Raw genomic sequence first — 22,128 nt, 5'->3', positions numbered from 1 at the left:
CATGGTCTGCTTGTATTTTGTAAATGTAGGCCTATACAATACCTTACCCAAGATTTCTGAAATTTTATGGTCTTCATGGCAGCTCACAGAACAGAATGAATAAATTAACATTATATCCTTCACCTAACGTATCATTTGATGTCAAGCAAAAGTGTGTTTTCTTGAATCACAAATTCACAAACACTTAGCAAGCCACCTAAGAATTTTTCGTTAGAAATGCAGAACATCAAATATTTAATTTACATGATTACATTTGTAGATTGTGATGTTTACAAAATCATTTCTTCTGTCAGTGTTTTAATTTTTTGCAAGGCAACAGAAGTGACTTTGGTGTAGACCACACTGTTTATCTGAAAAAGTCATGTTACACCTTAGTTCCCAATATACATGAGATCTCCATGGCTGGTTGGCTCACAGGAAGGTGCAACCACACCACCTCCAACGGGACTGTACCTATTAAGGCTAACACATTTAAAACACATAAATAGGCTAATAACACTATACTTATGAGTGCATTATGTTAGCCTAGAAGAGAAAATATTCTGTCGTGTTTCTGGAATCCAACATAGCAAAGAAAAAAAAATTACAAGATTTGCATTTTATTTCAACTTAAGCAGCATTAGTGTATATAGCCCCAGTACCATTCAAAAAGAGAGAGTCATATCATCTAAATTCAATGTTAAACTTAACTACCATTTGCACCTCAATTAATATTAGAGTACATGCAACAGCACAGAAAAAAACTTGTCTTTTACTTTTCTGGGCATGGGAAGGATATACAGTTAAAATTTTTTGTTACCGTTTAACAAAAGTGGTAACATTTTTTAGAATGAAAATTTTACTATCAACGAGTTCGACAAATAATTGATCAGAATTTCAAAAATGAAATGGTTCGCTAATTCCAGTTAATATACACAGCTGACAGTACTGTTTTCTCTCTACGTGTATTCCAGAGTCATTGTGGATGGAAAAGAAAAATGTATGTACAAAATAACACGGCTTGTTAATGTAATGCCACATAACAATGCAGAAAATACAAGCACAATACATCAGACCTGTTAAAAGCAGTAAAAATTGCACTTCCGTTCTGGATTTGACATTTATAAAGGTAGTCTAATACTTCCTTCTGTTACGTTTGTAGTAGTGCAACTAATTTGGACTATTTTGGTCTATATATCCTACAACGTATACACGGTCGCCACGCGTGATTCATTGCTCAGCTCAAATCAAATTTACATGAACAGATGACAAATATGTGAAATCAATGTAGTAAACAATACACATGCATCAAAGGACGCTACGCTAAGGCAATGTATCACTGTGGAAAAAGAGCAATGCGTACTTACTACAGTAAACTTGTGCCACAAAACAGTTTTAGAATACTAGCAAATGTGAACCGTTCTGACAGAGCCAACTTGTCATCTTCTTTATACTGACGTAAATTGATTGACATATTACTCCCCGGGGTTCGTCCTCGCTTGACAGTACTTCCTTCAATTGTTTCCTCTTTCACAACACTACCACACGATACAAAACTTACGTCAGGCAAGCGGAAAATCCAATCATTCCTCCCGTTGTTTGCAATGCTTTATAAGCAGCATAACACAAAACAAACTTTCAAATTTCTGCTCGTTAAAACAAGCATTCCAAACGGATTCAGAGGACACTTGCATAATTATCGCTAGAGGTCCTTCCCAGTGAAATCTGCTAGAACTTTCATGTGCTGTGCAATGCTAGCTATAAGCTAGCTTTTCGCATTTTGCTTTTCTGTTTGCAACTGTTTCAACATGGCCACATCTGAGGAAGACCAAATTACAAATAGAAAAATAAGTCTTTATTATAATAACTTAACGTATTCGGACTTTTTTCTACGTGTATCTTGAGATTGCTAGACATGTTGTTTCCACCTCATCTTCCGCTCCTGTCAGATGTACGGAGCCACTATTTTCAAACCGTACTCTGTGAGGTGTTTTATTACTTCGTCATTGAATCTTTGACTGTGTACACGGGAATCAAGGGGTGTGTTACTGTCGGTTGGAGATTACGGGCCGAGTTTGAAAGAGAGGAAAAAACAGGGATTTGTAGGCTGCAGGCATGATTTACAGGAAAGAAAGGTGACAAAGGAGTTGACGACGTCTGTAGAATGAGACATAGGATCTGGTAAGTGTAATCGATAATCAGTGTAAAGGAAATAGTCCGCAAAAAAAGTGTCACAATCGTAACTGGATAATCTGGTACTTGAAGCAGAACATGTGTTAAATTGTATATCTGCAGAGCTAACTAGAAAGAATAAGGAAGTAATCGTAGCCGCATAAACAGTCACTGCTGACAACACTTGTTTCTACATTTCCAGCATGGCATCTGATTTCTTCTACCCGAACATGGGAGGAGTGGAGGAACACATTTACAACCTGTCACAGTGTCTCATTGCTCGCGGGCACAAAGTGATTGTTCTAACCCACTCTTACGGTAATCGTAAAGGTGTCAGATACATGACAAATGGACTCAAGGTAAGTTCGTCGAGATAAAGCAAGCATTTTTCGTAGATCAAATGTTTCATATTACCTATTAGGCCTACGTTAATAGTTGCCCATCTAGAACCATAATGTATTACCCTGTTAGAACTAATTCGTTTGCAAGTGGTCATGTAATTATCTAATCATCACTTGCAACATTTGAGTTCACCTTTATACTAAATGCAAATGTTTAAATATGTATATAGCTGTGAGAATAATAATACATCTTATTCTGGCAAGATACAGTGGAAAGGAAAAGAAATTGCACTTGGGGTGATTCTTATAGGTAGTAGTATAGTTTTGAAAAGTAGGTGTAATGGAAGTTCAAAAAGCTTGGCTTCAAAACTTCATAGATAGTATCTTACTGCATTTATAGTTTATTGGTTTTCTTTTTCATTGGTGTGCATGCAGTCCATGTTATTTCCCATTTACATTACAGTAATCAGATATACAGGGTGAAAGAAAAAAAAAAGTCTCATTGTGCAATTCGTTACACCAATTCAAGACAAAGGGGTATCTAGCAAAACCTAGTCCTGCAAATAGGTCTAATAGTAATTTGATTTAAAAAACAAGGCTCCAGCAATGCTGTAACCACATGCAGCATGGCCAAAAGGTGGTAGCATGAACTCTGCACTCTGCTGGAGCTGTTATATTAGTTCAGTGGCATAAGCAAATGCTTTGGGGAATGGATATGCAGGTTCTCTTATGTTAGTCATACTCATACCAAACTTTTTTTCAGTTAATGCAGCAAATTGGATACAATTTACACCTCCACACTGTAGCACCTTGTGTATTTCTTTCTGTTAATGTTACATGTAATTAAATATTAAGACGTAACATGAACTTCTTACTGATGTAAACAACCACTTTGTTTCATCCATGACATAGATAAATCCTATAAAAAATAATAGTGGCTAGAGTAACTTTCACTGTATCCAGTGAGGTACAAAAAACACACTAGTAGGCTAGACGAGACTGCACATTATGCTACACACACAACTTCCATTCTGTGTATCTGGTGTACAGGCTTAACTTCAGAGTCAGTACATACACGTGTGAGCACCATTCATTTTAGAGATGATGTTCAAAGTGACCGCTTTGCATTCCATGTCAGTTCAACTAGGGGCTCCAGCTCATAGTCTCAGATTTGACTGAAATTCAGTATACTAATTCTACCATGTGTGGAGCACTTGTGGACAAAGTATTAGTTTCCCCTGCTGATCAGTTCCAGAATTACGACTTGTGAAAGAAGGTGGCGGCGTGACCCAGAAATTGCAACCCGCATCTGGCAGTCTATCTTCAGACCCAACTTCAGGTCTTAATAACTTTGGAACTATTCCACATACTCCAGTGAAATTTTTACAACCCAGTAACATCCATTTAGAGAACACACTCCATGAATCAAAACACCAACAACATATTTATGAGGGAAAATAAAAAATTTCAAAATGTGATTTAAAAAATGTAATACGTTAAAAGGTACATATTGTAGGTGCTCTCTATGCCAAATATAATACACTCAAAAAGGGTATAAATTTTTTTGTGGTGAGCTTAATGTGGCCTAAACACACACAGAACTCATCATGCCCATATCAGTCACAAAAACTGAGTTACATGCACACGAAAATACAAAAATTTGAAAAATTACCTGAAAAACATGGATTTTCTAAGTGTGGTAGCACAAAAGGGACAATCGATATCCAAGCCAAATTTCACACACTGCATAAGTAGAGCATAATGATATATATCTCAAAATTTCAGCATGTTATTGCAAGAAATTTGTGTACAATGGAAGTTGACATACGTATTTGGTGATGTGGCCATTGTTCCACAACACAATTTTGTAAAAACATATCGTAAACTGTTCTGCCTCTTCTTATCCTCTCCCACAACTGTTTAATTACTAAGCAACAACATATAGACGGATTAACACAACCTATCATTAATGTTTACTGCATCTTAACCCTTTCAGACCTGGTGGTCACAATTGTGTACATAAAGTTTGTTCACTAATATTTCAGTGACAAGAATTGTCAGGTGCATCCAAGCCCACTGTGCACATTCATGTATGTTTCTTTCAGCCATGCTCCAACAGCTGCTGCTCTTTTGTCAGCAATCTGTGAACCACGTAGTAAAATATACTCTCTGGTGTTGTCTCTCTGTGGGAAGCCATTACTCGTCGACTTTATTGCAATAATAGTCACGTTGTGGGTTTTGTTTGTGAATGTTTTGTGTGGTTTCCTTCTTTTGGAAACATTAGACATGCTTTCAGTGGAATTTTCAGCAGTTTTAATTCAGTTCATATTTGTGTTATGTATCAGGTAAGATTAATCTACACATTTGTGTACAACAGGTCCTTAATGGTGTAAAATAGGAAAAATAACCTAAAATGTGTCTCAGCTACTTTGCATGCCTATGTTAGTTATGTGTGGTAATTTTTCCATTAATTTCAGTACCAGCAGCAAGGAGGAGAATAACTGACCTGTACATATGATTTTATTTTATATTTCTGGCTTTTGCCTTACAATTATGGATAAGGAATATCTTTCTGTGGAGAAAGATTGGGACTTGATTATGGACATAATTGAAAATGGTGGTGTTTTTGACATTAATTTGAGTGCATATGAGGATGACAGTGTACCACTTACTGAAAGGCAAGCTCCACAAATAGTAAAACATGTTGGAGCAAATAAAGTGGGCGTGAGTGATGTGTATAGACACACCATATCTGAAGATGAAGATGATGGAGAGGTGGTGGATGCTGAAATGAACTTTTTATACAATGAAAAAAAAAAAAAAAGAAAAAAAAAGCAGAACTGAATAACCTGTGTGACAAAGTAATGGTGACACCTAAAGAATCCATAAAATGGAAACTCTAGCCTCTAAGTTCCATTGCAGAAACACACAAAGCTCCAAATTTTGAAGAATCTCTCTTGTGTTCTCCAATGCAATACTTCAAAAGATATATACCAGATGATTTGTTAACTAGCATGGCAGCACATACTCATATTTACGCATTACAACGAGGCAAATCCTCATTCAAGCAGACAACTCCTCAAGCACTAGAAATGCTATTTGGTTTGCATATATTGACTGGCACCTTGAAATTTCCCAGATTATGAATGTATTGCGATAGAAGCCTGAAGGTAAATGTGTTTTTGGAAAAATGTAACGAGACAGAGTTTTAGAATTACGAACAAATTTACACTTGGTGAACAATCTGGAAAAGCCACCTGAAGATAAAGATAAATTTTACAAAGTCGGGCCAATTTACTCAGCCATTCGAAAACACTGCAGTGAACTTCCTATAGAAGAGAATGTTTGTCAGTGAAGGAATTATTCCTTTCACTGGGAAGTTCTTTGCAAAGCAGTATGTCAAGGGGAATCAAAGTCTTCATGTGAAAAGAGAGGAATAGTGCACGATTTCCTTTTGTATCAAGGTGCTACAACTGAACTAAATACCGTATACTGTAAAAAATTTTGATTAGGTCGTGCTGTTGGTTTAGAATTTTCTGTTCCACTCTCAAAAGGTGAAGGTCATAAATTGTACTTTGACAACTTCTTTTCACCTAATCATCTGTTTCAAGTTCTGAAATCTCAAGGCATCAATGCAGCAGGTACTGTCCGTGAAAACAGATTTGGAAAGAACTTGCCTTTTTCAGATGATAAAACAATAATGAAACAAACCAGAGGTTACTGTGAAGAAACCACTAGTGCTGATGACATTACCATGTGTAAGTGGCTAGATTATAGGCCAGTTGTACTGTGTTCAAACTTCGTTGGTAAAGGTTCAGTGGATGAAGTTGAGTGTTGAGACAAAAAACACCATAAGTATGTGAAAGTAGAAAGACCTGAAATAGTGAGAAGATATAATCATGCAATGGATGGTGTGGAACTATTTGATCAATTGATAAGCTACTACAGAGTTGTCACCAGATCTCGAAAATGGCCTTTCCGTATGATTTTTTCATGCTGTTGACTTTGCCATCATGCGAAGTTGGTTGGCATACAGATGAGGTGCAGACAACCTGTCTATCCCAAAGAAGAAACAAATGGACCTTCTTTCTTTTCATATCAGGGTAGCAGATGGATTGATACTGTGCCAGAAGAAAGTGACTGAAAAGAAGAGGGGGCTTTCTCTGATGAAGGACTGGCTTTAGACATGAGAGTCATACCAAGAAAAAGAGGAGAATTATGACCAACTACAGACATACAGTTTGATTAAATTGACCATCTGCCTTTGTATGATGTAGGAGCTCCAAGTCGCTGCAAATTTCCGAAATGTACAGGGCGTTCTAGAATTCAGTGCAGAAAATGTAAAATACATTTATGTCTCCAAAAGGACAGAAATTTTTTTGCAATTTCATATGAAACCTTAAAATCAGTGTTATGAACATTGTTGTTTAAATAAGAACTCTAATTTGGAATTATTTTTATTGTTTCTTCTGTTTTAAAGTGAAATAAATAGTGGCATACTTGATCCATAGTGTTAACCTCCGTACTGTATGACATGACATGAAGCTCGAGACCTGATGAACACAATTGTGTACATTAAATATCTAGAAAACTAGATCATTTTTTCTTAGAAAAATGTTGTCAGGAGATTCACCTGAATGTAAAAATGATGTCAGATACTTTTTAAATAAGTAAATAAAAAATCAGGTCGGAAAGGGTTAACTGCTAAAAACCAGTCGATTGTGCTTCGAACAGAAGTTCTCCCACACTTTAGATACTGTACTCTGTACATTGAGTGGCAAATTGTACTGTCTTCCCGACACTGTGGTAGGAACTGGAACTGTCATAAGAATATGTTCAAAAGGAATCCAACACGTGTCTGCCACACGTGGCCAATGAAATGATCTTGCTGGTGCCACGAAGTTCACAAATACATCACCTTCTGCTTCACAGCACTCTGCAACATGTCCTAAGTACTGTTTGTCATCATAAACAGCAATAACATAGCAACCTGGTTGTATGTTGCTGCTTTTGCTTCTGAATCCTGAGTCAGACGCACTGTGAAGACACATGTTGTGCATGAACCTATAGTTATAACCGGACAGTCTGCTCATCTGCACATTGTCAGAGTCCACTGGAGAGAAGTGATGATGGCTCCTTGTGTCCGCAACAGTTTTAACATGTTCTGGTCTGCTTTTTGGCAACTCTTACACTGATTTCACCTCATCTTTCGAAACATAGAATGAATGTATCCCAGAGAGATTTTTCTGTACCCAGGTAAATAATTGAAGAGGTGTTAGAATGTGACCTCCTGTAGGGTGCGGCAGACTAGCTCGTGATGCCATGCACTTAATGGTAGCACCAATACCATCACATACATTTTCACCATGACTTGTTGCGAAAAAATTCCATTCTGCATGAATCTGAAAATCATGGTAATGCATGCATAAATTTTTGAGATTTTTACAGTTTTTGTACTGACTAGTTGCCCCATCAGTGAAGTGTTTCACAAAATGTATGTGAGGCAGCTTGTTTTTCACATATGCCGTGACAGTGCGAATGTGGGCATGAACTGCAATGGCATCATGAATTAAACAAGTCACTAAAAATGCACTGGTTCATGACAGACACATCTCCTGATTAACCTCTTTAGTAAATTGCAAATGGCTGGAGAGTTGTTTGAGTGTTGTCCCAATGGTATCCTTGGATGGCATCTTCAACTACAAATACATAATTTTCAGAAAAGTCTAGTTTTACTATAATTTCATCTTGTTTCAAATTATCCCTACAAAACTGGAGATAAGCCGATTGCGCTGTTGCTGTGAAGCTGTGTGTGGTCAGTTTGTCCGTTTCTTTGACAACACATTTCAACAAAATCTTTCACTGTACTTTGCCTTGTTTCAAGACTTGTGCGATCCATGTGTGTCCATTGTTTATAAGAAACAAGTTCGTCATCCATAAGGAGTTCACCATACAGTTTGTTATTCATGTGTTATGCAAGATTTGCCTTACCAGGACACTTTTCACACCTGTGTATCATGCACTGGTAGGAACTGATGTCACACACTAGCAGCTTCATTGCACCATTGTAATCCAGACCAGAATCCTTTATAGCAGCAAACATCAGCATAGCATTTTGATGGGTCTGGCATACACAAACATTGTGTGTGCCCCTTGCACTTACAGGCACAGCCCATTTTGGCCGAAGATTGAAAAAAGATGATAAACCTACTTTGGTATTGGGATACTTTTCCTTGAATTCTACATACAGTTCTGATATGTTGCATAGCAACAGTCTTTTTTGCATCTGTACACGTACATTTTCCATTTTCACCGTTACATAGTCTTTTTTTTCCAGGCATTATTCGGATGTAGTCATTATTTTCATAAAACTCTGACACTAGCACCTTTATTTCTGAACTCAATTGCTTACCCTGAGCCTGCTGAAGTTGTGGAAGCACTCTTTGGGTTGCTTTTATTTTCCTAGCTTGCTTTACCATATATGTAGAAACATTGAATTCCTTTGCAGTGTAGTCAGTAGACCAGCTGGAAGGTGCAAGGGTAAGAATAGCTACTTTTTTCTGGCGTGTGGATATGGCACATTTTTCTTTCAAATCATGCACAATTTTGTCCAAAATCAGAGCATTTCTGGCATGATTTCTGTTCCTTTGGAGCAGATAGTTCTTCCTCTTCCACCATTTGTGTGTCAGCTATTTTGTGTTTTAATTCCACTTGAGCTTCTTGTAGTTTTCTTCTACTATAGCTGGACCTGCCTCTTTTCCCAACTTTTTGTGTCTTCATGGGAGACAAACCAAGAGCAGTCACTGAAGTATTTAATTGCTCTTCCGCTGTGGTTGTAGGTGGCTGATAGTCTTTGTCACTGTGATGTAAATTATCAGAATATTCTTAATTTTTTTGCAGTTTAACACACCTGGAACATAACTTTTGTCCTGGTTTCATGTTAAGTCCCATGCACTGATTCACTTTCAATACTGATTTTAGATCAATTTCTCTGAGGCTACACTTCACTGTCTTCTTATGAATCCGAAATGGATCAAAACAACTTCTTTGAAGGAAAGAATACTTATCCAGAAACACTTTCATATGATAAGAAACAATTAAGTTTCGTGGAACTGTACTTCTTGTGCCCACAGGGTGTACCCTGGATCTCCGTAGCAACAAATCTTGGTCCGATTCATCCAGTTCGTACAGTATTAAGCAAATGCCACATTTTGTTCCATATGTTGTTTTATGATGTTCAGATGCTTGTTTGAACAAAAGCACCACTAGTACACTCTTCTGCCTCCATACTGATTTTCCACAACAGTACTGACTAGTCTGAACTAGAATCTTAAAAACATGAGTAACCTGTAATTGTTGCTTGTTTCCTTTGTTGTTGCTGCCTAACAATGACTCATTCTGTCCCTGAAAACTACCGTTGTTTAAGTTTCTGTTGCCTAATGGTTCCCAACAATTGCTGCAGCTTTATCTGAAACAAGCTGTCTGCATCATCACTATTACTTGCTAAATCGTGTTAAAAGAAACCTAACCAAATGAAATGGCCTCCCCAATCACCAGATCTCATTACATGTGACTTTTTTCTGTGAAAATTAAGTTCGATGCTGCTTGACAGTGTGCAGGAGAACAATACTTCAGGCTCGCAGCGCCGTACTAGGCAGGGTCCTAATGGAGGTGGTTTGCCGGTGCCTTCTTCTGACCGTAATGGGGATGAATGATGATGATGAAAACGACACAACACCACCCAGTCATCTCAGGGCTGATGAAAATCCCTGACCCCGCCAGGAATCGAACCCTGGACCCCATGCTCGGGAACCAAGAACACTTCCGCAAGACCACAAGCTGTGGACTTTTTTCTGTGGGGTCACATTAAAGATCTGGTGTATTTACCACCTCTACCACATGATGTAGCAGAGCTCCGGGAGAGAATACGGGAAGTGACTGCCACAGTCTACGACGCCATGCTGGGACAGGTATGGCAAGAATTCGATTACTGTATTGTCTGCCGGGTCACTCCTGGATTGCATATCGAATGTTTGGGAGGAAAAAAAAACCCACTTTGAGTTTTTCTTCAAAATGCAATATATATGACATCTGTCCGATGTTTAGTTCTTGTGCAATAAATTATTGAAAGTGTTCCCTGTATTGGTAATTACAAAGGACATTGACGTGTACAGGGTGAGTCAATAGGAAAGATACACACTTCGAGGTGTAACAGTGATTCTGAACAGAAAACTTCATATTGGGTTTGGTTTCGGAGATATAACACGTTTAATATCCCTTTTGTACGTTTCCCTGAATAACTAAAAATCTGTGCGCTTCAGTGAAAATGTGTCACAGTACAAAATTAACTTAAATTTCTTATAAAAAAAAGGCTGTCATTTTTTTCTCTAGGACTAGTAGTCTGTGCCACAATATTGAAAATCACTCTGCAGCTTATGTAGTTTTTGTAGCGGATTTGAAGTAGTTTCCTGACTTGGTAGACCACAAGTGTCTTGTCTCAACTTCCTCTACCATTGTAACAATGACAGTGTTTGAATAATACAAAAAATAAACAGCAATGTACATCAGATGTGTTCTATCCCGGAAACCATTCAGATTAGGACATATGACGTTTTTTGTTCAGAATTGGTAATACTGTCACCCGTCAAAGCATGTACCTTTCCTCCTGACTCGCTCTGTAAATGTCTTGTAAAGTAACTGTCAAACTACCAAAGCTTTTGCTGAAGTTCTTACAGGATATTTCAACACCAGATAAAATTCTTAAAACACACTTCTGTATTTTGAAAATACTGTCCTTGTAATTTTTTTGCCAAACATGATTCTGTAACTCATTAATTAATTGAAATATACAGAATAAGCCCAAGTTATATCTGCATGCATACTGAAAGGATATATCATGTATCAGTATCCAAATGGTAGGAATGTAAGGGGATAGGACCTGGATAAACTGATAGAACCAGAGGTTGTAGACAGTTCCGAAGAGAGCATTAGGGGACAATTGACAAATACAGGGGAAAGAAATACAGTAGAAGTAGAATGGGTAGCTTCCAGAGATGAAATAGTGAAAGCAGCAGAGGATCAAATAGGTAAAAAGACGAGGGCTAGTAGAAATCCTTGGGTAACAGAAGAGATATTGAATTAAATTGATGAAAGGAGGAAATCTAAAAATACAGTAAATGAAGCAGGCGAAAAGGAATGCAAAGGTCTCAAAAATGAATTGCCAAGAAGTGCAAAATGGCTAAGTGACGATGGCTAGAGGACAGATGTAAGGATGTAGAGGCATGTATCACTTGGGGTAAGATAGATACTGCCTACAGGAAAATTAGAGAGATCTTTTGAGAAGAGAGAACCACATGTATGAATATCAAGAGCTCAGATGGAAAACCAGTCCTAAGCAAAGAAGATAAAGCAGAAACGTGGAAGGAGTATATAGAGGGTCTATACAAGGGTGAGGTACTTGAGGGCAATGTTACGGAAATGAGAGACGATGTAGATGAAATGGGAGATAAGATACTGCTTGAAGAATTTGACAGAGCACTGAAAGACCTAGGTAAAAAAAAAAAGCCCTCAGGAGTAGACAACATTCCATTAGAACTACTGATAGGCTTGGGAGAGCCAGCCATGACAAAACTATACCCTCTGATGAGCAAGATGTATGAGACAGGTGAAATACCCTCAGACTTCAGGGTGTCAACTGGTGTGAAAATTACCGAACTATCAGTTTAATGAGTCATGGCAGCAAAATACTAACACGAATTCTTTACAGACGAATGGAAAAACTAGTAGAAGCCGACCTCGGGGGAAGATCAGTTTGGATTCCGTAGAAATGTTGGAACACGTGAGGCAATACTGAACCTACAACTTGTCTTAGAAGATAGATTAAGGAAAGGCAAACCTATGTTTCTAGCATTTGTAGACTTACAGAAAGCTTTTTACTATGTTGGCTGGAATACTCTCTTTCAAATTCTGAAGGTTGCAGGGGTGTCCTGTGTATGTGTGATAAAGTGGTAGAAAATGTGGAGTGGTTACTGGCAGAACTTGTCTTGTTCAGTACTTCCCTATTAACATTGTGAACAAAATTTGTATCACAAAGATTAGCTAATACAATACTTTGTATAACCTGGTACTCCCAGTCGAAAGCTTGGGGGGTTAAGGGGACTTGATGGAGGTGGTAAATAGTTTCAACACCTGTATTTAAAAAAAAAAAAACTGTTTACTGTGTGAATTGTCAAACAATCATGTATAACTATTTTACATCTACATCTACATTTATACTCCACAAGCCACCCAACGGTGTGTGGCGGAGGTTGTCCCAGTTTTAAAATTATCTCTAACACTTTGCACGTGTTTATCTGAGATTTGTTTTTACAAAAAACATTATTAGTACCCATTTGTCATACTCTATCTAGGATTAGACTCCAAGGACCAATCCTTATCAAGCTAGAGTGGAGTATTGCCACAAACTGTGTAATTAGGCCACATATTACTTCCATTTGTAGGTTGTCAATGAAAGGACTAATTTAATTCACTTTTTAGGCCTGACCACACCATTGCAAATATGATACTGACAGCCATCATGCCGAGACTCATGCAATTAGAGAGGATAGTGTTGGAAATAAGGTGGTTCAAAAACTTTAAATAGACAGGCAGTGTCAAATACTTTCCTCAAAGTGGGTGTCTCCCTCACATTTGGTGTGCATGTTGACAAAATGCAAGCTGCATTTCAGAAGAGCCCCCAAACCTCAATTTGTTGTGGATCATGTGAATTGCAGGAAGCAAGAACAACTGTCAAAGTCTTACATAAGTAATTACACCTTTCTACGTATAAAGCGAAAATGAACTGAGTACTGTAGCCGAATGCCAGTTTTCCGTGGTATGTATTTTATGGAAGCCGTCACTGAACATGAAATGTTGACAATTACTATCTGAAGAAATGCCTACCGAGCGAGGTGATGCAGTGGCTAGCACACCGGACTCGCATTCAGGAGGATGACAGTTCAAACCTGTGCCCGGCCACCCTGATTTAGGTTTCCCACGATTTCCCCAAATCACTTCAGGCAAATGCCGGGATGGCTCCTCCGAAAGTGCACGGGCAACTTCCTTCCCCACCATTCCCTAATCCAACAGGACCAATGACCTCACTGTCTGGTCCTCTTCTCCAAATAGACCAACCGACCAAAAAGTAGGTTTTCACATAAAACAATCTTCCACATTTTTGGACAAGTGAATTACCACATCAGTATACTTTGAGGCTCTCAAAACACAACCACACGCACAGACACATTAGTGATAGCCCAAAGCTTAAAGTTTGGTGAGACCTAATCCACGCCCAGATTTCTACGCAGAGAAAACCCTAACCAAAATTGTTTTCCTGGACGTGATCTAACATCACCTGTTAGCACACATCAAAGAGCCCCATCTGTAGTTTTCCACCACAATGGTTACAGCCCCACAGTGGAGTTTGAACATACGGGATGTGCCAAATGACATTTCCGAAGAGGTCGACAGATCGAGCCTTCCCATCACGTGGCATTTGGAGTCTCCCTGAGCCCCACCACTAGACTTCCAATTCTGAGTTTATATCGAGGATCGTGTGTGCACGACACCGACAAATGACGTCGCTATCCTTCGTGCACAAATTGATGCAGCAATCTGAACTGTTAATGCTGCAGTGCTGACCTGCACATGGACAGAATTCTAGTATCTCCTTCACATTCTACGAGCAATGAGCATACACACATTCTGGCATAACACAGAGAAAGCTTGCTGGGAGCAACCCAGTGAAATCACAGAAAACCCAAATCTGGATGGCTGAACGAAGATTTGAATGCCCAAATGCAAGTCCAGTGTTTCAAACACTACATCACCTGTTTATTTGCCAGTTTCAGCTCATGTCAAAGCCACCCCCAGAACTCCCGGCCCCCTACAGCTAGTGCTGGCGACTGTACGATCGTTGTCACGAGAAAACCAAGGAGCCACTACCACCAGCCATAGGGGGCAAAAAATTCCAAAGACGACCCCAACATAAGCTGAAACCAGCATATAAACAAATATTACCACAATCTCGACTGTTTATTTTGACCTAAATATGAACCGCATCGCTGCCCCCCATAGGCAATGTTGTCTAAATTTATGAGTTATCCAAGCATGATACAATCCATCCCCAGGGCTTTACTTGTTCAAGTACCTCATCTCCTTTCTTGTAAACTTAACACGAGTTCTCCTGGGCTCCTTGCAGCACTAGAAGTTGTGGAAGAAAGCATACTGTGGAGACTTGGCTTAGCCACAGCCTAAAGAATTCTTTCCAGAACGAATTTTCATTCTGCACTGGAGTGCACACCAATTTGAATTTAAAATTCAGCACACTCACCGCTGCAGAGTGAAAATGCATTTGGGAAACTACGATAATTTTTCTGGTCTCTCAAACCTAAGACTGAGAAGAAGAAAGAAAATTACTGAGTAAAATCCAACGATCATTACAGAAAAATGTCACTTATGTAGTTCAGCTAACACCTAGCTCACGAAGGAAATTCTTAATTTGGTTTTATCGCTTCTGTATCTGAGTCTCAGTGCGTGCAATGCTAGGTAGCATATAGGGCAACAAGTATCCTCCAGCAAACTCTTTTAGCTAAGTACAACCTGTAAATGGTCTTCTTGCAATCTAACTAATGTGCATCGTATATTGTGAAAGAAACAATTGGTAACACATTTTGTGCGCCACCCGGCACTAGAATCGACTCTCCATATCACATAAAATTGAAACTGAATAATACTAAATATAGGGTGGTCCATTGATAGTGAGCGGGCCAAATATCTCACGAAATAAGTGTCAAACGAAAAAACTACAAACAACGGAACTTGTCTAGCTTGAAGGCGGAAACCAGATGGCGCTATGGTTGGCCCGCTAGATGGCGCAGCCATACGTCAAACGGATATCAACGGCATTTTTTAAGATAGGAACCCCCATTTTTTATTACATGTTCGTGTAGTACATTGGATCACTTTTTTCGCTTTGTGATAGATGGCGCTGTAATAGTCACAAACATATGGCTCACAATTTTAGACGAACAATTGGTAACAGGTAGGATTTTTAATTTAAAGTACAGAACGTAGGTACATTTGAACATTTTATTTCGGGTGTTTCAATGTCATACATGTACCTTTGTTAACTTATCATTTCTGAGAACGCATGCTGTTACAGTGTGATTACCTGTAAATACCACATTAATGCAATAAATGCTCAAAATGACGTCCGTCAACCTCAGTGCATTTGGCAATACGAGTAACGACGTTCCTCTCAACAGCGAGTAGTTCACCTTCTGTAATGTTCGCGCATGCATTGACAATGCGCTGACACATGTTGTCAGTCATTGTCGGTGGATCACGATAGCAAATATCCTTCAACATTCCCCACAGAAAGAAATCTGGGGACGTCAGATCCGGTGAACGTGCAGGCCGTGGTATGGTGCTTAGACGATCAATCCACCTGTCATGAAATATGCTTTTCAGTACCGCTTCAACCGCACACGAGCTATGTGCCGGACATCCATCATGTTGCAAGTACATCGCCATTCTGTCATGCAGTGAAACATCTTGTAGTAACATTGGTAGAACATTACGTAGGAAATCGGCATACATCGCATGATTTAGATTGCCATCAATAAAATGGGGGCCAATTATTCTTCCTCCCATAATGCCACACCATACATTACCCCACCAAGGTCACTGATGTTCCACTTGTCGCAGCCATCATGGATTTTCCATTGCCCAATAGTGCATAGTATGCCGGTTTACGTTACCGCTGTTGGTGAATGACGCTTCGTCACTAAATAGAACGCGTGCAAAAAATCTGTCATTGTCCCGTAATTTCTCTTGTGCCCAGTGGCAGAACTGTACACGACATTCAAAGTTATCGCCATGCAATTCCTAGTGCATAGAAATATGGTACAGGTGCAGTCAATGTTGATGTAGCATTCTCAACACCGTCGTTTTTTTTGAGATTCTCGATTCTCGCGCAATTTGTCTGCTACTGATGTGCGGATTAGCCGCAACAGCAGCTAAAACACCTACTTGGGCATCATCATTTGTTGCAGGTCGTGGTTGACGTTTCACACGTTGCTGAACACTTCCTGTTTCCTTAAGTAACGTAACTATCCAGCGAACGATCCGGACACTTGGATGATGTCTTCCAGGATACCGAGCAGCATACATAGCACACGCCCGTTGGGCATTTTGATCACAATAGCCGTATATCAACATGATATCGACCTTTTCCGCAGTTGGTAAATGGTCCATTTTAACTTGGGTAATGTATCACGAAGCAAATACCGTCCGCATTGGTGGAATGTTACGTGCTACCATGTACTTACACGCTTGTGACTATTAAAGCGCCATCTATCACAAAGCAAAAAAAGTGGTCCAACTAAAATATTCATATTTCTTTACGTACTAAACAAATATTTAATAAATAACGGGGTTCCTATTTTTAAAAAAACGCAGTTGATATCCGTTTGACCTATGGCAGTGCCGTCTAGCGGGCCATCCATAGCGCCATCTGGTTTCCCCCTTCAAGTTAGACAAGTTTCGTTCTTTGGAGTTTTTTAGTTTGATGCTTATTTCATGAGATATTTGGCCCGGTCACTGTCAATGGACCACCTTATATTTAGTATTATTCAGTTTCAATTTTATGTGATATGGAGAGTCAATTCTAGTGCCAGGTGGCGCACAAAATGTGTTACCAATTGTTTCTTTCACAATTTACGATGCACATTAGTTAGATTGCAAGAAGACCATTTACAGGTTGTACGATAAATTTGTACAGGACGGAACAGTATTGGAAGCGAAGCAACCTTGGCCTAAGCCTGTTTGTTCTCCAGAGAATATTGAAGCGGTACGAGTTGCTGTACAGAAACATCAGAGGAAATCGTGTAGAAAGGCAGCAGTGCAACTGGGAATATCCAGGCGCTCCGTTCAACACATTCTTAAGTGACCTCCATATGTACCCATACAAGATGACCTGTGCACAGAAGCTCACTGAAGAACACAAGCAGCAGAGACTACTGTTTGCTCAGTGGGCAGAGGATAGGGAATAATCAACAACGTTTGGTTTCCAGATGAGGTGCATTTTCATTTAGACTGTGTGGTTAACAAACAAAATGTACGCTTTTGAGCCACCGAAAACCCACAAGTGCTTCATGAAGGACAACATTATGCTCCGAGGATTACAGCGTGGGCAGCAATTTCCAGTCACGGACTTAATGGACCCTTTTCCTTTGAAGAAACTGTGAACAGCGAGCGTTATTTGACCGTGCTTCGCAATAGCTTCATTCCACAGCTTCTTGCTACTGCCTTGCCCTTCAACATGCAGTGGTTCATGCAAGATGGAGCAAGGCCACATACTGCAAACACTGTGTTGGAGTTTTTACACGAGCATTTCGACATGCGGATCATTTCACTCAGGTTTCCAGGTCGCTTCAGTGACGGACAAAATTGGTCTCCTCAATCCGTGTGACTTTTTACTTTGGGGGTACCTAAAGGAAAAAATATTCCCGAAACGTCCACGTGATTTAATGGAGCTTAGAAGACTTATTCTTCAAGCTTGCAGTGAAATTACGGAAGACGTGTGCTGTAGGGTAATCACTAACTTCAGTGTTCATTTGAAGGAAGTTAGGAAACGAAATGGTGGACATATTGAGCATGTGCTGAGTTAGAACAAATGTCCATGGACGGCTCTTCATTGTAGTATATGTTCCTTTCAGATTGTATTGACAAAGTTTATATTAAAAAACAAAATGGTAACACATTTCGTGCGCTACCCTGTAGTTTATATGGTGACTCTAAGTCCTTAGCTGAGCACCAGTATCACACTTTATTACTTTCCATGCTTCCTGTGTTAGTTCAACTTCCATCACCATCTCAGTACCCTGGCAGCAGTCACAGCACATGTTTCAATACACAGGACGCTCGTAGCTTACGTTGTCGGCTGCTACATTGGTAGCAAATACACATGGGCGCGTTGGCTTTTTTCAAGTTTGACTGGCAGCGTATGCATCTTACTTTCAGTCATTGGTGGCCACCCAGTAACAGTTAAAACAATTTTTAATAGGTTTCAATGCATTAAATATACTAGTTCGAATTATTAACTTCATTGTATTCTTCAGTCACTACAGGGTCCAGTCTTTGCCTGAATAACATCTGTGAGGGGCATTTTGTTGCTTGACATACACAGACAACAGTGTATTTTAATCGGAAACTGTGCAGTTCTTCACTTAACACACAGACGTGACATTCATCATTGATGATGGTCTTTTTATAAATTGATGATAGTACTTTGTCAGTTGAGGAGTGCTGGAAAATTTACCTAGCCAAACCAATTGTTACTCTGCCGCATTCTGTAACCTATGACATAGCCTTTGTAACTTTCTTTCTTTAGGTACGAACTTACAAGCAATATTTATTAAGTGTATATACACTATGTGATCTCGAGTATCTGGACACCTGGCTGACAATGACTTATAAGTTCATGGCGCCCTCCATCGGTAATGCTGGAATTCAGTACTGTGTTGGCCCACCCTTAGCCTTCATGACAGCTTCCACTCCCAAAGACAAACATTCAATCAGGTGCTGGAAGGTTTCTTGGAGAATGGCAGCCCATTCTTCATAGAGTCCTGCACTGAGGAGAGGTATCGATGTCATTCGGTGAGGCCTGGCATGAAATCAGCATTCCAAAACATCTTAAACATGTTCTATAGGATCCAGGTCAGGGCCAGTCCATTACAGCGATGTTATTCTCATGTAATCACTCTGTCACAGGCCGTGCATTATGAACAGGTGCTCGATCGTGTTGAAATATGCAATCGCCGTCCCCATGTTGCTCTTCAACAATGGGAAGCAATAAGGTGTTTAAAACATCAGTGTTGGCCTGTGCTGTGATAGTGCCATGCAAAACAAGTGGTGCAAGCTGCCTCCATGAAAAGCACGACCACGCCATAACACCACCGCCTCCGAATTTTACTGTTGGTGCTACACACACTGGCAGATGACATTCAACGGTCATTCGCCATACCCGTACCTTGCCATCCGATCGCCACATTGTGTACTGTGATTCGTCACTCTGCACAACATTTTTCCACTGCTCATTCGTCCAATGTTCACGCTCCTTACACCGAGCGAGGCGTCATTTGGCATTTACCGGCATGATGTGTGGCTTATGAGCAGCTGCTCGACTGTGAAATCCAAGTTTTCTCACCTCCCACCTAACTGTCACAGTACTTGCAGTGGATCCTGATGCAGTTTGGAATTCCTGTGTGATGGTGTGGGTAAATGTCTGCCTATTACACATTACGAACTTCAACTCTTGGTGGTCTCTGTCAGCCAACAGATGAGGTCAGCCTGTACGCTTTTGTACTGTATGTCTCCCTTCATGTTTCTACTTCACTATCACATCGGGAACAGTGGACCCTAAGGATGTTTAGGAGTGTGGAAATCTCGTGTACAGATGTATGACATATGTGACCAGGTTCAAAGTCTGCGAGTTCCGCGGAGCGCACCATCCTGCTCTCTCACGATGTCTAATGACTACTGAGGTCACTGATATGGAGTACCTGGCAGTAGGTGGCAGCACAACACACCTAATATGAAAAATTTGTTTTTGGGGGTGTCTGGATACTTTAAATCACATAGTGTCTAAGCCCATTTTTGTGGAGACATATGAGCCAACCAGTTTCCTAGTTTGATGTGTACTATTTTCTTCCATGTATAAGTCTTCTCATTCGGTATCTTATATATCTTGGATAACTGCATTAATTTTTAAAAAATCTATTTTTTACCGGTATTTGCACCAATAGATGCAACTTAAAAGTTGTGAAACTGGTTTTGTTGGTCTATAAGTGACCTGTGACTGAACAGAGCTACAGCGGACCATTGGACATTCCGTTCACTTTCATTTTAATAGTTTTATCTCCTTAATTTAAAAAAAAAAAAAAAAAAATTCACTGTATGAACTGTCAAGCAGCAATGTATACAGGGTGTTACAAAAAGGTACGGCCAAACTTTCAGGAAACATTCCTCACACACAAATAAAGAAAAGATGTTATGTGGACCTGTGTCCGGAAATGCTTTATTTCCATGTTAGAGCTCATTTTAGTTTTGTCAGTATGTACTGTACTTCCTCGATTCACCGCCGTGATTTCACATGGGATACTGTACCTGTGCTACTAGAACATGTGCCTTTACAAGCACGACACAACATGTGGTTCATGCACGATGGAGCTCCTGCACATTTCAGTCGAAGTGTTCGTACGCTTCTCAACAACAGATTCGGTGACCGTCGGATTGGTAGAGGTGGACCAATTCCGTGGCCTCCACGCTCTCCTGACCTGAACCCTCTCGACTTTCATTTATGGGGGCATTTGAAAGCTCTCCTCTACGCAACCTCGGTACGAAATGTGCAGACTCTTCGTGCTCGTATTGTGGACGGCTGTGATACAATACGCCATTCTCCAGGGCCGCATCAGCGCATCAGAGATTCCATGCGACGGAGGGTGGATGCACGTATCCTCGCTAACGGAGGACATTTTGAACATTTCCTGTAACAAAATGTTTGAAGTCACACTGGTACGTTCTGTTGCTGTGGGTTTCCATTCCACGATTAATGTGATTTGAAGAGAAGTAATAAAATGAGCTCTAACATGGAAAGTAAGCGTTTCCGGACACATGTCCACATAACATGTTTGCTTTCTTTGTGTGTGAGGAATGTTCCCTGAAAGTTTGGCCGTACCTTTTTGTAACACACTGTATACAAAGTGAACAAGTATAGACATAGAACGTTTACTGCTACTCATGAATGTAAATTTGAGATCGGTAAGAGATATGTGATGTGACTTGAAATCATGCCCCCAGTTATGCGATGGAAACGCTAAGTGGTTGATACTGATTAATATCGAAGTTATGAAAGCCTCCACCCTGTCACTGACAGTAAAGAGCTCTGCAATGAAACAAATAGAACTTAACATATTTGCTATTAAGGATTCCCTATTGTCGACCTATGGTGTGTATATCGCGGAATTCTGTGCAGTGAATAGCAGTTCTGCTGCAGTGATGTGCTCACTGCTGCCAGGGATCGTGCACATGAAGTGTGCTTGCGTAGCTGAAAATTCTGGCTACACACAGGATGTAAAACGGCATCCACAAACTCCTACGGTTGAAGCTACTTCATACAATGCCAGCTGCAACTCGAGACTTCTGCTTGCTCGTAAGCCGGGAGCACTTTCTAATACCTCAGTCTCCACAAAGCAGCACAGGTTCGTATCACTACTCACTGAGGGGCGGATGATGCTGTTCCTTCTGGTGAAATCGGCACTTAAAATCTAATGGCGAGTGACGTGGCCAAACAAAACGTAATAAGTTTTAAAACAAGATGAAGGGACCAGAATGAGATTTTCACTCTGCAGCGGAGTGTGCGCTGATATGAAACTTCCTGGCAGATTAAAACTGTGTGCCGGGCCGAGACTCGAACTCGGCACCTTTGCCTTTTGCGGGCAAGTGCTCTACCAGCTGAGCTACCCAAGCACAACTCACGCCCCGTCCCACGTGGCTTAGCCACGTCCCACGTGTAAAGTTTGGAAGGTAGGAGACG

At 40.1% G+C, this 22,128-nt stretch overlaps 2 protein-coding genes across 2 annotated transcripts in view; one reads left to right on the top strand and one right to left on the bottom strand.

The window, feature by feature from the left end:
• Positions 1–1,750, bottom strand: part of LOC124553637 (E3 ubiquitin-protein ligase MIB2) — a 219,376-nt gene extending 217,626 nt beyond the window's left edge. The window contains exon 1 of the mRNA XM_047127508.1: positions 1,347–1,750. The gene's annotated coding sequence lies outside the window, so the exon portion shown is untranslated. The remainder of the gene's footprint in view (positions 1–1,346) is intronic.
• A 150-nt stretch (positions 1,751–1,900) lies between these two features.
• LOC124553620 (phosphatidylinositol N-acetylglucosaminyltransferase subunit A) overlaps positions 1,901–22,128 on the top strand; it is a 139,885-nt gene continuing 119,657 nt past the window's right edge. The window contains exons 1-2 of the mRNA XM_047127475.1: positions 1,901–2,160; positions 2,354–2,510. Coding sequence (XP_046983431.1) covers positions 2,144–2,160; positions 2,354–2,510 — 174 coding nt within the window. The 5' untranslated portion in view covers positions 1,901–2,143. The remainder of the gene's footprint in view (positions 2,161–2,353; positions 2,511–22,128) is intronic.

The sequence above is a fragment of the Schistocerca americana genome, chromosome 11, assembly GCF_021461395.2.
Source record: "Schistocerca americana isolate TAMUIC-IGC-003095 chromosome 11, iqSchAmer2.1, whole genome shotgun sequence".
In the NCBI taxonomy this organism is placed as follows: domain Eukaryota; kingdom Metazoa; phylum Arthropoda; class Insecta; order Orthoptera; family Acrididae; genus Schistocerca; species Schistocerca americana.
The sequence above is the reverse complement of the archived record's forward strand: the minus strand, read 5'-3'. Positions and strand labels throughout refer to the sequence as shown.